This window comes from Pyxicephalus adspersus, chromosome 9, assembly GCF_032062135.1.
Source record: "Pyxicephalus adspersus chromosome 9, UCB_Pads_2.0, whole genome shotgun sequence".
NCBI lineage: Eukaryota > Metazoa > Chordata > Amphibia > Anura > Pyxicephalidae > Pyxicephalus > Pyxicephalus adspersus.
The window spans coordinates 48,495,971-48,509,641 of record NC_092866.1 but is presented as its reverse complement, the minus strand read 5'-3'; the positions used below and the strand labels follow the sequence as shown (position 1 = coordinate 48,509,641).

The 13,671-nt window shown below is 35.5% G+C and overlaps 1 protein-coding gene across 3 annotated transcripts in view; it reads right to left on the bottom strand.

Annotated features, from left to right (window-relative positions):
• Positions 1-868: 868 nt before the first annotated feature.
• METTL15 (methyltransferase 15, mitochondrial 12S rRNA N4-cytidine) overlaps positions 869-13,671 on the bottom strand; it is a 134,886-nt gene continuing 122,083 nt past the window's right edge. For all 3 annotated transcript variants that reach the window (XM_072421845.1, XM_072421844.1, XM_072421846.1), the window contains one exon: positions 869-1,433. In XM_072421845.1, the coding sequence (XP_072277946.1) occupies positions 979-1,433 (455 nt within the window). In that variant the 3' untranslated portion in view covers positions 869-978. The remainder of the gene's footprint in view (positions 1,434-13,671) is intronic.

Genomic DNA, 13,671 nt, shown 5'->3' with positions numbered 1-13,671 from the left:
AAAATAACTGTATTGAATGCAAGTGTAAATGCAGTTCATTGTCTTTCATGAAAATTTATTTTACAGTATAATAGTAGGAGTATATTTTTTTAAACATTTTTTTTAAATTATTTAAAAAAAAAAAAACTTTAAAAAAAAAAACATTTTATTTATTATTTCGACATGATTTTGTGTTTCAAACTTTTGTAGAGAGTGTACTAATTCCCCTCCTCTTGATGCGCTGCATACCCTTAAAAATACATAATACAAATGAAAAGACTGAGAAAGAGTAGGGTATTTTAGATGCAGCAGTATATTAAACAACATAAATTTAGACACGTTTATAAAATGTTTAATCACACAGCAAGTGCATAAATTACAGAATGGAGTCCTGACGCATTTCGCCTATAGAGACTTCCTCAGAGGATTTTGGGAAATCCAACAATGACTGTAGGCGAAACGCATCAGTACACAACATCTATCTTTTCTCCAACTCTTATACGCCCAATTCTGCGTCCAGACATAGGAGTCAATGTCCAGCCTTTTGCACCCTCCTAGAGATTTAATGGGAGTCTGTAATTTATACACTTGCTGTGTGATTCAACATTGTATAACCTTGTCTAAATTTATGTTAATACACTGCTGCATCAAAAATACCGAACTCCTTCTCAGTCTTTTCATTATAATTGTGTTTCAAACTTTATTATACTCAAATTATTATATTACACTGTAAAATAAATGTTTATGAAAAACAATGTACCGCTTTTAGACATATAAATCCGGACAGAAATGAACCGCCCAGGAGGTTAATTAAATTGTCTATAAAATGAAAAAAAATTAATTTAAAAATTCACTTACATGTTGGTGAAAGGGAAAAAAAGAAACCAAGGAAGGTGAATAGAAGCAGAATAAATTTTAATACGCATATACATTGTTTTCCTTTTTTTTTCAAACTTATTCAATAAACAATAATTTCTTAATTTACAAAAACTAAAGTTATTATAATCTAATGGCAGCTCTCAGTTTGGCAGATCGTCCCCGTGGGTTTTCAATAACATCTTGATGAGCTGGTAGGATAACTTTACGTTGTAAAATTTTCCACGTAGAGTTAGGCCCTGAACTTGAAAATTCTTCTTCGTCATCATCATCATCATCATCATCATCTATCTCTTTGTCTTCTTTCCGCCCTTGTCTAACCCATTGTCTAACACTCATATTAGGTTTTTCATCCATGCGTATTCCATGTAGGAATCTCTTGACTATTCGGTCTTCTAAGGAATGAAAGGAAATAACAACAAGCCTACCACCAGTTTTTAGAAACTTTTCAGCTGTCTGGAGTCCTGCATAAAGTTCATTAAGTTCATTGTTTACAAAGATCCGAAGGGCTTGAAAAGTCTTTGTTGCTGCATGTGCTGGGCGCTGAAGTGAATCTTTGCGACTATACAAACAAACTCCTAAAAAGAAAATTATAATGTAGTTATTATATGTCATGCAAATCAAAAACACAATCAATAATATTATCACCTTCCATTATCCATTGTACTGAAAGGACAATAAATATACTTTTTATTATTTTTATTGCCTACTAATTATCAGATTATTTATTAAGGTCTTGGACACTGGAAACATTTACATTCAAAATGGGTACTTTGGGAAGAGTGCACTCAATATATTAAAAGTCAACTTACACTATAAATTTAGTGGAAAGAAAATCTATGCTTTGCCAGTGGTTAGAAATGGTTTTGCTTAGCTCCCCCGTCTAACCACCTGAAACAAGGAAAATAACCTGGTGCGGAGAAGCATGTGAGTTACTCCTCTGCCTGTCATGTGATAGCACTTACATTTTGTAATTGGTTCAGTACAGTCACATGGGAATGATGACAGGGGAGTCACATGGGAAGGCCTGCGTTAACTCTCACTAGAGCATACATTAGGATTTTCTTTCCTCACTCTCAACTGTAGAACAGGGTAGTGATAGAAAGGTCTATATGTGTAGCTTGGAAATAAAAAACAAACATGTTGCTTGGACCTATATTGCCAATTCAGAGGTTTGCTTTAAAACTATATTTAAGTGAATCCATACCCAACACGTTAGAATGCTTAGTCTCTTACAGATAAAGTCAATTTTGATAAAACTATTGGTCATCTACATGAATAGGCATATTTCCCCACTGTCAGTCTTTAATGAGTTAGAAAGTGGAGTATGGATCCCAGTTTACTAAGCAGAGCCCCAGACTTTTCCACATCCATGCCCAGCAAAATTTGTAATTCAAAAAAGGTTTTTCTAAACAATAAAAAGAACATTCTTAGCCTAACTCTACTGGGGACGCCTTTTTTCCTTTTTAGAGGAATATCTAGAATGCAACCTCCAACTAAGAAAACTTGAAAATGTTAATTATTCTTCACACTAACCAAAACTAAGAAAAACATTTTGGTAAAATTTTAGATACACTATACCAGTCTAGCTAGGTAAATAAAAAATAACAGTCACCCTGCAAAGATGACAGTTCCGGGACCTGTCATGGCTGCAGGCATGGGAGCTGCCATCATCACTGCCAGCTTCAGGGAAGACAGCCATCCTCCTCACTCATTATTTAATGTAATCTCTGGTAGAGCTTGAAAAAAAAAAATACTAGGAGCCAGGGAGTTAGGTATTTGACAAGCATGTCTCTTGTCAAATAGTACTAACTCCTGATTTAGGTCCATTTTAAGCTTTGGTGATGTGACCAAAAACCTACCTACCAATCTGTTATGGGAGGATTAACATTAGCATGGAAGTTACATAATCCCAGCCCCGGGCTTTGTTCTTGATATCTGAGAGATGCCGCGGACTGTGCACTGTACAGCATGGAGTCTATTTGCAGAGAAAAACATTTGCAAGAAGGTAAATAAAAGAGTTTTTGGCAGAAGACACCCATAAAGTCTTGGGAAAATGGCTTATGCTTGTTTCTGGAAAATGCCTCCATTTTTCAGAAACAAGCAGATTTTGTCAATAAGCTTTACAGGACAGAGAGCCCCTTTGAAAGTAGTGACATTTAAGCCTTGCTTGGTGTGTAAGAAAAAAAGATTAAAAACCACAGATCTGTTGATCTTTGTTTTAACACTCGTTCTGCTAAGTGGCCAGCTTTCTGCCGTAGTCTTTGTTGCTTTTTACTTGTTATTAATAATAAGTACAGGTAGTTTTCAGGGTTGTTTTTTTGCTATAGTTGTATTCCATGTTCTACAACTCATGTTTCATTTCCTAGAAAAACACTGAGGCTCTGAATCTCTACTAGTATACTTTTTCTGATGTTGTAGCAGATTTTGATTAGATGGTTTCTTTGCCTCTTGGAACTTTGACACATTTTGCTTCACATATTTTCTGATATCGGTATATAAATAGATTTTCTGTTATTAGACTTTTCAAGATGTAAGTTTTAGTATCTTTGAAAATTGTTTTAAACATATCTGACAAAATGCTAAAGTTTATTCCCAGTATAGTAGAAAGAATTCAGACCTCTCTTCACTTTTTTCAATTTTGTCATGCCCAGCATAATAAAGCATGTTGAACCATACCCCAAAAGATTTGAGGCTGTAATTGAATCCAAAGGTGTTTCAACTAAGTACTAAGTAAAGGACCTGAATACTTATGTAAATGTGATATTTCAGTTTTTCTGATGTTGTAGCAGATTTTGATTAGATGGTTTCTTTGCCTCTTGGAACTTTGACACATTTTGCTTCACATATTTTCTGATATCGGTATATAAATAGATTTTCTGTTATTAGACTTTTCAAGATGTAAGTTTTAGTATCTTTGAAAATTGTTTTAAACATATCTGACAAAATGCTAAAGTTTATTCCCAGTATAGTAGAAAGAATTCAGACCTCTCTTCACTTTTTTCAATTTTGTCATGCCCAGCATAATAAAGCATGTTGAACCATACCCCAAAAGATTTGAGGCTGTAATTGAATCCAAAGGTGTTTCAACTAAGTACTAAGTAAAGGACCTGAATACTTATGTAAATGTGATATTTCAGTTTTTCAGTTTTTTTTCTTTTTAATAAATTTACAAAATTGTCTAAATATCTGTTTTTAGCAGCCGCAGATGTTTGCAGTAAATGTAATATGAACATATACTTTGCTCATCCCCATATATTGATACCTAAAGTGGACCCTGATGAAACAAATGTGTGGTTAAATTTGTACCCCCCTCAAGACATTAGCATTATCATGTTACATCTGTAAATCCTGTGTGCTTCAGTGTGACGTTAATCAGCCTTTTGTTGGGATTCTCTAATGGGCACCCTTGGGAAATGGGATTTGCAATATTAGGATTCAAGGATAAGGACTGATGTCATTCTTGCCTACACAAGATCATATGGAATCTTCATTGTAAGTTAAGTGTTATTTGCTTTTTTTTTCTTTCCTTTAACCATGTGGTTTATAAATCTGTGGACAGAGGTTTAGCTAATAAACTGACATAAAGCAAGGTCTGTTTTAACTTTCCTGCTCTTCCTTGATACCCTATATTTTTTTCTGGAGGCAAGAGAAATGCTGGGCATACTGGCCCATAAATCATGGTGCTGTTTTACTGTGGTGTGCAATAAAGAAGTCAGTATACAATACTACTTTGCTGATTGGCTGTCAGTTTAATGGCAAGTTTGTCACTATTTTGAGGAGTAGTTTTGGTGGGTCTGTAAAAAGAAGGTATGTTGACTCACACATTGGTTCACAAGTTCATCCATGTTATGATTATCTCTTTGGTAGTTATGCTAGTTGGAAGGTTTGGTAGATATTGGTTGGTGGGATGAGTTTGGTATAAGAAGAATATGCTAGCTGACAGGTTGGTCTCTACAATATGGAGTAAAATCCTAGTTGACATGCATCTAAGGCTGGCCCAGTAATAGCATGTTATGGTTACATTTGGAGATAATGACATTCTTAATATCCTAGAACACCAAAAAAATCATAGGCCTTAATAAACATTTTTTAAACATTTTTAAGCATCACCCTGTATATATTGTCCCACCATTATAACCAAGCATTCCCCAACCACATGCACCATCTATTGACAGATACACAATACAGATGAAATTTTAAGCTTAAATATGAAGCAGGCAAAAGGCAGTAAACAAAAGGCTTCACTTTACATACATGATATAGTATAGCTTAGTCTTGCATATCATACAATATATTGGTTTAAAATAAATACACTTTTAAAACTACTTTAGACAAATTTGGCAGAAATGAAAGAAATCCATTCTTGTGCAGATGTTTTGGACTGCAATGAAATGCTGCCAAAAAATGAAAGTGAGATCTTAAACGTATAGCCTCTGATCTTAATCCTGATTGAGAAATGAAAATGTCTTTGTCATGGAGTCTTCTTTCACTTCAAGTTCAAATCTAAGTAGATCTTTTTACATTAACATGAAGTGGGAAGGAGTTAAGCTCTTACACTTTTTGGTCCCTTTTTGAAATGTACCTATTAGTAGGTGTAAAACCAAAAAGAAATAGAATATTTATATAATCCCTTTCTTTCACCTGCAGTGCCTATGCAAGGATGATATCACTGTCCTTCTGAGATCCTGGGAAAAAACAAAGCAGTCAAAACTCAAGACGATACTCTTGCCATGGACATAAATGTCTTCAAATACAGCCGGTCAACTCAAATCTTCAGAAGTAAAACCAGCAAAGGCAGCCTACATATCTCCCTCACCATGGGTTTCCTTTACGAAAGCCAAAAACATTGCTGACATTGCCCCTTTTTCCCAAGTCAGATGGTGAACAAGACTGTGCCTTGCTGCCTTTAGACTATTTTAAGGGTGGCCAACTAAACTTTCCCCTGACTGTGCAAAGCAAATAATGGCCATGCACACAAGGCTGCAAAATGGTGGCAGCAAACACTATATAGAATTGCCCACCCATTAAATAATGTACCTATTGTGTGTAAAAAGGTAAAATATTTGAAAAGTTGGATACTAACAAAATCTGGCACTTTTTTTAAAATGAATAAGGATACAGCATATGAATTATCATGGATGTGAGAAGGCAATCGCTATTGATGGGATACAGATACACGAAGACTTAAGAAATATTTTTTCCTAAAATATACCACCTGACCTAAAGTGCCTCACCGCTCCTAAATGTATAGCCTCCGTAAATCTGTGTACTCGGCTTGCCACAATATACATAGACTTCAAAGCAAGAGACTTTCAGAAGTTAAAAACCAGCTAAAACTGATATTTTAGTTAGGCCTGGTTGACAAAAACACTTCTTACTGACCATTCATTGTATCACCACTTTCCACTTGCACACCAGTGAAGAACATGAAGCACAGACTAGGGTTAGTAAAGTATATTTGTGAAAAAAAAAATGTTGAAAATGCATGAGAGGTAAACATGTGTAGTGTCCAGAGGTGGGTTTTAAACATTCCAGCCAAGCACAATGAAATTGCAAAAAATACAAGTATTAGGAAAAAAAATCAATTGAAAGTAAAGTTTTTAATTCCCCCCCCCAGTCTTAGGCAGGAGAGAGATTTTTAGGTAAAGGTAAAATGGTGTAGCGGGGCGATAGCAGTGGGTATAAACCCAAAGGAAATGGCCAATTGTGATAGAATTTCCTGACCTATATGCTAAAAAAATATGATTATAAATGACAATGTACTTTATGAGCTTAACAAAATGACTACTGCTCTGCGAAAATTACATGAACTCACCTAAATAAAATATCAAGCCCTCATAACAAAGACTCCTCATCATTCAGCTTCCTTTAACACAAGAATGCAACACATCTCCAAGCATTGTCAATTGTGCTATGACAAAATCTATTAGACTCTATAAGGAGCAAAGCCTGTCATAGAAAAACTATTTTCCCTAAAGGGCACCTATACAGAACAGACAGAATTCAAGGGCTTTTCTTTAATATTTTTTTTAAAGTAAAGAATGAGTATAACTATTGTATAAAGTATTAGTTCAATTACCATTGAACCACTAGACAGTATACCATCTCTATCACACTAGATCAAATACAGAAAATTGCATAAGGACTTATAAAAAAAAGAATGGTTCAGGGGAAAAATTCAATATAAAGTTTACAGTTCATCTCAGACAAGTATAGCTTTTTGCTCATAATTTGTGTCCAATAAGTTTCCCTAATTTGCTCTATGTGTCATTTACAATAGCTGAAAGTCTTGTTGGTATTTTTTCCATCCTTCATTCCTAACAGTGAAACATGATTTATAAAAATTCCAATGACTACTTCATTGTTTGAAACTCATGAGACTTACAAAACTATCCAACTTTTATATATCAAAAATATATCAGTCCTAAGACTATGTATTTTTTCAAAGGAGTATATTTAGGCCCACGCACTCTTCAGAGAGATGAACATACACTTCAGTCCCCCAAGCATACAATGATATATAGTAATGTGAAACTGAAGTTTACAATAAAATGCAAGGTTGTAGTGCTTGATAGTAGATGAGAATTGTACATTACTTTGTCCAGTTGTACACTGGACAGTGCAGTGTATGCCCCAAGCCTATTCTTTTTATATCTTAAACTTTTAAATATCTAGAAAAAGTAACACTAAAGTGTGCATGCACAGGAGTTACATAATCAGTCACCACACCATGGCCAAAAACAGAACTTGGACTGGAGAACTTGAAGATCTGGAGAAGATGGTATTAGCAGGCGTAAAAATGGGGATTACATAGCTCTCAGGTCTAAAGGAGGCTCCCCAAGTGGTAAATCTGTTTTTGTGTTGCTGTGCATACGTGAACGTTATGACAAGTACTGCCCACCCTTGGCCATGCTACAGTTCCACTGTAAACAATTTTGCAGTAAAGTAAGAACTTTGTATGTAAAAAAATACAGTTTTTCTAAACTTTTCTTTTTCTTATGGACACTTTTTCTACTTTAAGCACCACAATTACATGTCCATAAAAAAACCTAATGACTTTCTAGACTTTTGCAAATAGGTAGAGTCACTGTAAATGCTGTGAAACCAGAAGGACGTAGAAGGTTTTAACTCAAATCCAATTCTAGGCAAACATGTTTGAGAACAAACTGCATGTCATGGCAGGAATGAATGAGCAAAGTAATAAATATGAGAACCATTCAGGTCATAATGGATGACGATTCTTTAAAACGCAAAACCAGCATGGTTAAAAGAGGCACTGACTTAATTTTCAATTTAGGTAATATTGATTGAGGTCAGGTGTGTAGTTGTAACCTGGCCATGCCGCAGTGCTGATTATCGTTAGGAAAGCGGTGGCTAATGTGTTGACACATGACTGGATAACAAGACTGGATGTACTGTGCAGCAGACACATGACAATGACAAAGTACTGTCAAACAAATGGTTGGGTGACCCTGTTGAAAGACCACACTAAGGATTCAATACAACCCTATTAGGAATTTCTATGAGTCCATTGAATGACAATGCTCTCAAAACACTCGATAGCTGACTATTCCTCATGCCATATATTGTGATACCCAGGATGCAGCCTTTACCCTATTGTGTCTAGTGCCATGCTCATTAAACAGTGATCTGCACACCAACGATAGGGAAGGCATTCTAGGATGGTGTGAGATGGTGTTTTCTCAAAATATATTTTTAAATACCATAGCAATGACCTGAAGGATGTGAGACATTTGCCAACTTTGCCTGTGGTTGCCATAGGTCCCTGCATAGTGATGCTCTTTTCACTGCCTTGTTAAATTACCCAGAGCGTGACAGAATATGTTTAAAGTTCTCTATGTAAATGATGTGATTTAATAAAAAAAAAAAAAACTTGACGAAAGCAATAAATCTGTTCTCTTCAAGAGCGTGGTGTACGTCTGTGGCTGTCAAGTCTAAAAATACAGTGTTGCTGTGAAAGAGACAGATTTCCCAGAAAACATATGCAGTAAAAATATAAAGACTTGTGCGTAGATGTAGTGTGTGAAATTGTGTATTTTCTCAGGGCTGTTTAGCACCAGCTGTATTCACGCACCCAACTGTGTGTGAAGGGTGTTATTGGAAGATGTAGAAGTGGTTACGATAACCTTTGCCATGTAAGATTGAATTATTCCCCTAGGTGACGCCTTTCATCCTTCCGGATAACCCATGGGACTGTCAAAGATATATTATTGACGTAACACCATAAAAATGATGGATCTCGGAGAATGGCATACAATGTTACAGCACCCATTCTCTCAGTGCTTAATGATCCGAACTTTAGACCATGCAGACCAGAATTGAGTCCCATATATCATATAAAGAAAAAAACTCCACTTTAACTGTATTTTCCATAATTCCTTTTCTATAAAAACCAAAGTTATTTTACTGTAGAACTCTGGGCTTTTACAAAGCTCCCCCCATATTTGTGTGCCACATGTCACAATGCCTTTGCTTTTTAAAACCTAAACATTTACAGATGTGTGTAATTGAATAAAAATTATTTGTATTTTACAAACATATATATTATTATTATTAAACAGGATTTATATAGCGCCATCATATTACGCAGCGCTGTACATTAAATAGGGTTTGCAAATGACAGACTAATACAGACAGTGATACAGGAGGAGAGGACCCTGCCCCGAAGAGCTTACAATCTAGTAGGTGGGGGAATTTCACACACAAAGGATGTGAGATATGTAGTGTGGGAAGTAGTGATGGTTTCAAATGACAGAAGAAGCCGGGTAGGCAAGTTTGAAAAAATGGGTTTTGAGTGCTCTTTTAAATGAGCAGAAAGTAGGAGCAAGCCGAATAGGAAGAGGAAGACCATTCCAGAGAGTTGGAGCAGCTCTAGATATACAGAACCTAAAACTTTGTGTGCACTTTTCTGCACATTTTACAATGTTTACATTTTACCTTTCAAGTTCATCAGAGTTTGTTTTCCCAATTCTAGTTTTAATGCTTTTTACCTTTTAAGTATGTTCATCAATCTCAACCCACACACAACAAATAAATAAGCCCTATTTGTTGAACAAATTACTATTTGAGAAGTTATAAAATAGGCTTAGATTTATAAGTATTTATTTGCCAAAAGTGAAACAATCCAATAGGAAATTTGAATTCCCATAAATAAACCAAAGCATGTGCTAATAATTAATGACATAATAGGGTAACAGGGATAGATCAGAGTACAGATTAGTAATGTTTTAAAGTAAATTGTTGTTTATCTTAGTAAATGAGAAAAATACAGGGAATTTTTTTAAAACAGCATTTTACTTGCATGTTATTGGATAATTGAATTCAATTCAATGTTACCATATTCACTAGGAAAATTATCGCTTAGCAAGTGAGATAAAACTGTGGCGCTTTCATGACTTCATCATCTATGCAAGCCTAATCCTGTTTTTTTTTTTTAATTTCCTTTCAAATAATTGCATATTCTTTGCAAAGTGATTTTTTTACTTTATTCAAAGTAAAAATTCACTTTGCAATCAGAAAATTGAACTAAAGCAAACATGGTCTACTCATTTAGTAACCTGAGGTCAAAGTGTAAATTAGGTTAAAGTATTTAAAATCAATGCATAGATGGGGTAACAATTTACAAAGAATAATCAAACTAAAAAAAAAATTATTAGCAAACTGAGCTGGTGATTTGATCAAATATATCCAAGAGTCCTATAGATTTATTTATGTCAAACTTTGGGTTTAGTCCCCTCTCCACCAATATGGACCCCTTACACTGTATGTTCACATGACATACTGGGTCTTTCTTCTGATCATCTCCAGTGATAAGTTGTCTTAAATGATGTTGACAGTGTCTTTGACATGATAAAGCCAAAACTGCACTCTTCATCATTACACTAAATGGAAGCCACCAAGGTGACACCTCTCTGTCCCTAGATAAGGCTTTTATTAATGTTGGGTGACATAGTGGCTCAGTGGTTAGCACTCTTGTCTTTGCAGTGCTAGGTCCAAGGTTCGAATATTGGCCAGGGCACTATCTGCAAGGAGTATGCATGTTCTTGCCATGTTTGTGTGGGTTTCCTGCAGATACCCTGGTTTCCTTCCATATTCCAAAAACATGTGGCTAGGTTTATTGGCTTCCCCCCAAACTTGACCTGTGGTAATGACATACGACTATGGAAGGGATATTAGATGGTGAGCCCCTTTGAGTCATAATATGTCAGCACTATATAAATACTAGATAAAAATACTATCGGTCTTGTGATCAAGTAGTGGGCAAGGTATACATATTATGATATGAAACTCCTGATGGGCTCTTGCAAGGCTAGAAGAATGGAAGGTGCCCAAGTATTGACACAAGTGCAGTAGTTCTTTGCAGCTTCTAATGAGGAATTAAATCTTATACCTAGATATGGTCAAGGGTATGTGGAAAAATGATGATTATGCTAATCACATACAAATTGTACTGACTTCAAACTTGGTCAATCTGCAAGTTGCTGAGTTTGATTGTTGCAGTGCTTTTTGGCTAAGTTTCATATCGGTGCAGTTTGATTTCCATTTACATAAAAGTTGAATATTCTACATGTCAATGACCATCTTTAGTTATTTCAAAATGAACATTAAACTTTTCAGATTAATCTGTTATACAGTGTAGATGTTTTATTGCGTCATCTTAGCCAACCAATGGGGTTTTAAATTAAACATAACTGCAGATTCCTATTGAACAAATTGATTGCTATCAGTCCATTGCACATCGACTGTCCTGTAATAATCTATTAGTTATGTTGGTATACTAGCAATAGTAAAACAAGAAGGGGTTCATAATAATGTACAGTGCTGCCTAATATGTTGGTGCTATATAAGTCCTGTTTAATAATAATAATAATAATATTAAAGAAATTAAAAAAAAATTCATAGAAGACAATATTAATGTTCTATAAAATTTGGGGCCTGTAGTAACATAAAATATTCTGTCTGCATTAAAATATTGCTCCATTAATGAACTTATTTAGCTGTTACACATAATGCAGATTGAGTCTCTAGAAAACCCTTCACCTAAATCTGCTGTAATAGAGAAACAACGGTTCAACCTTGGGTAACATTACTTGCCTGAACTACGGCCTACAAACCAAAATGTAATTTTCAAATAAGTAACCTGAGATCATTTAGGTAGACACATTAGCAAGTTTTTTTCTATTGCTGTCATTCTCCTTTAACTTCTTCCAAGGCTGATCAAATGCATGCGGTTAGTGTGCTGATGGTAACGCACCAGAGAAAATTAAATTACAAGTTAAACAGAATCTTGCTGGCTAATAGAACACAATGATAACAGAGGAGTATTTGTATGCAAAGCCAGTAAGATGGATTTCATTCATAAAAAGTAAAAAAAAAAAAAAAACTGTGCTGCTGGCAAGATGAATGACTTGAAATCCCAGTGAAAGAAATTAACATTTTCAGTTCTAGAACATGGTGATACCTATAGCACTGTGTATGTAACCTTTTTCTTTCCTGTAGCAAGGTGAATGTATCACAGATCTCTGACCTAGGGGCAGGGTGTGTGGGTTTTATATTAGTGACATGTTTAGCTTTATAAAAAGAAAAACATCCTGTGCCATCTTCCTAATCTTATCCCTATCCACTGCACTGTGCTCTGAAATTAAAGTGCGCTATATTCTGAGAAACATGTAGGTTGCTGTTGCTGACAACTTGAAAAAGCTAGCTTCATGGCTTATAATAGCTTAAAGCCCAATTGAGGTCATAAAAAAGTTATATATCCAGACAGACATTGTTCTAACAACTCCTTTCCATTGTCTTACCTCCATTTCTTGCAGGATGTGCAGGATTCCCAAATACGAGCAGAATAGCTAGACCCAATGCACACTGCTTTGTACCAAACTTAGTTAAAAACATGGCTACCAATTTTTGCAATACAGCCCCAGGTGATGACACTTGGGATAAGGGGTATGGGTGTTACTCAACTCTGCTAACATACAACCCTGCAGTGAAAGTATTTTATGCATTTTCAACAAATCAGTCAGAAATCATAAAATGCTGGCCCGGTCAGGACTAATAAATGATAAAAAGGAGTGAGGTGGGTGCTGAAGTGTAGTTGAGCCCTTTTCCATCATTCATGTTTCTTCTGCATTACGTTATCTACAAGCAAAATTCTTTAGAACAGCCATTTTTCGAAAAGGGATTCGTGGAATCCCAGGTTGCCTCGAGAGGTTGCAAGGGTAATTTAAACTGTGGCTAAAGGACTTCCCATTGGATGATGCCTGCATGGTTCTGGGGCCAATGCCACTTGGCAAAGCCGGCTATAATATTAAACAGTATTTATATAGTCTCAACATATTACGCAGCATTGTACAATAAATAGGGGTAATGACAGACAGATACAGACAGTGACACAGGAGGAGGGGAGGACCCTGCCCCAAAGAGCTTATAATCATGACTCTACTGATGTTTTTAGTTGTCTATTAAAGTAATATTCTACCCACACAGTAGGAGGACATTCTTTCCAATTTAAAAGGCTTTTTCCAATTCTAGTAGGGGTTCCTCGGGACCTGAAAATTGTTTCAAGGGTTCTTCAGGGGTAAAACAGTTGAGAAAGGCTGCTTTAGGACATCTCAAAATGACAATTTTAAAAATCTTCCATTGGTCACATTTCCTTAATCCTTTTATTTCCTGTGCAGCTCTTTGTACATAGTCATGGGGTTTTTTTTTGCAGAATAGCTCCCTACACTAACAACAAAGGCAATTTTGCATGTAGTTTGCTGCAATTTGTACACCTTTTTGACTTAATAATGA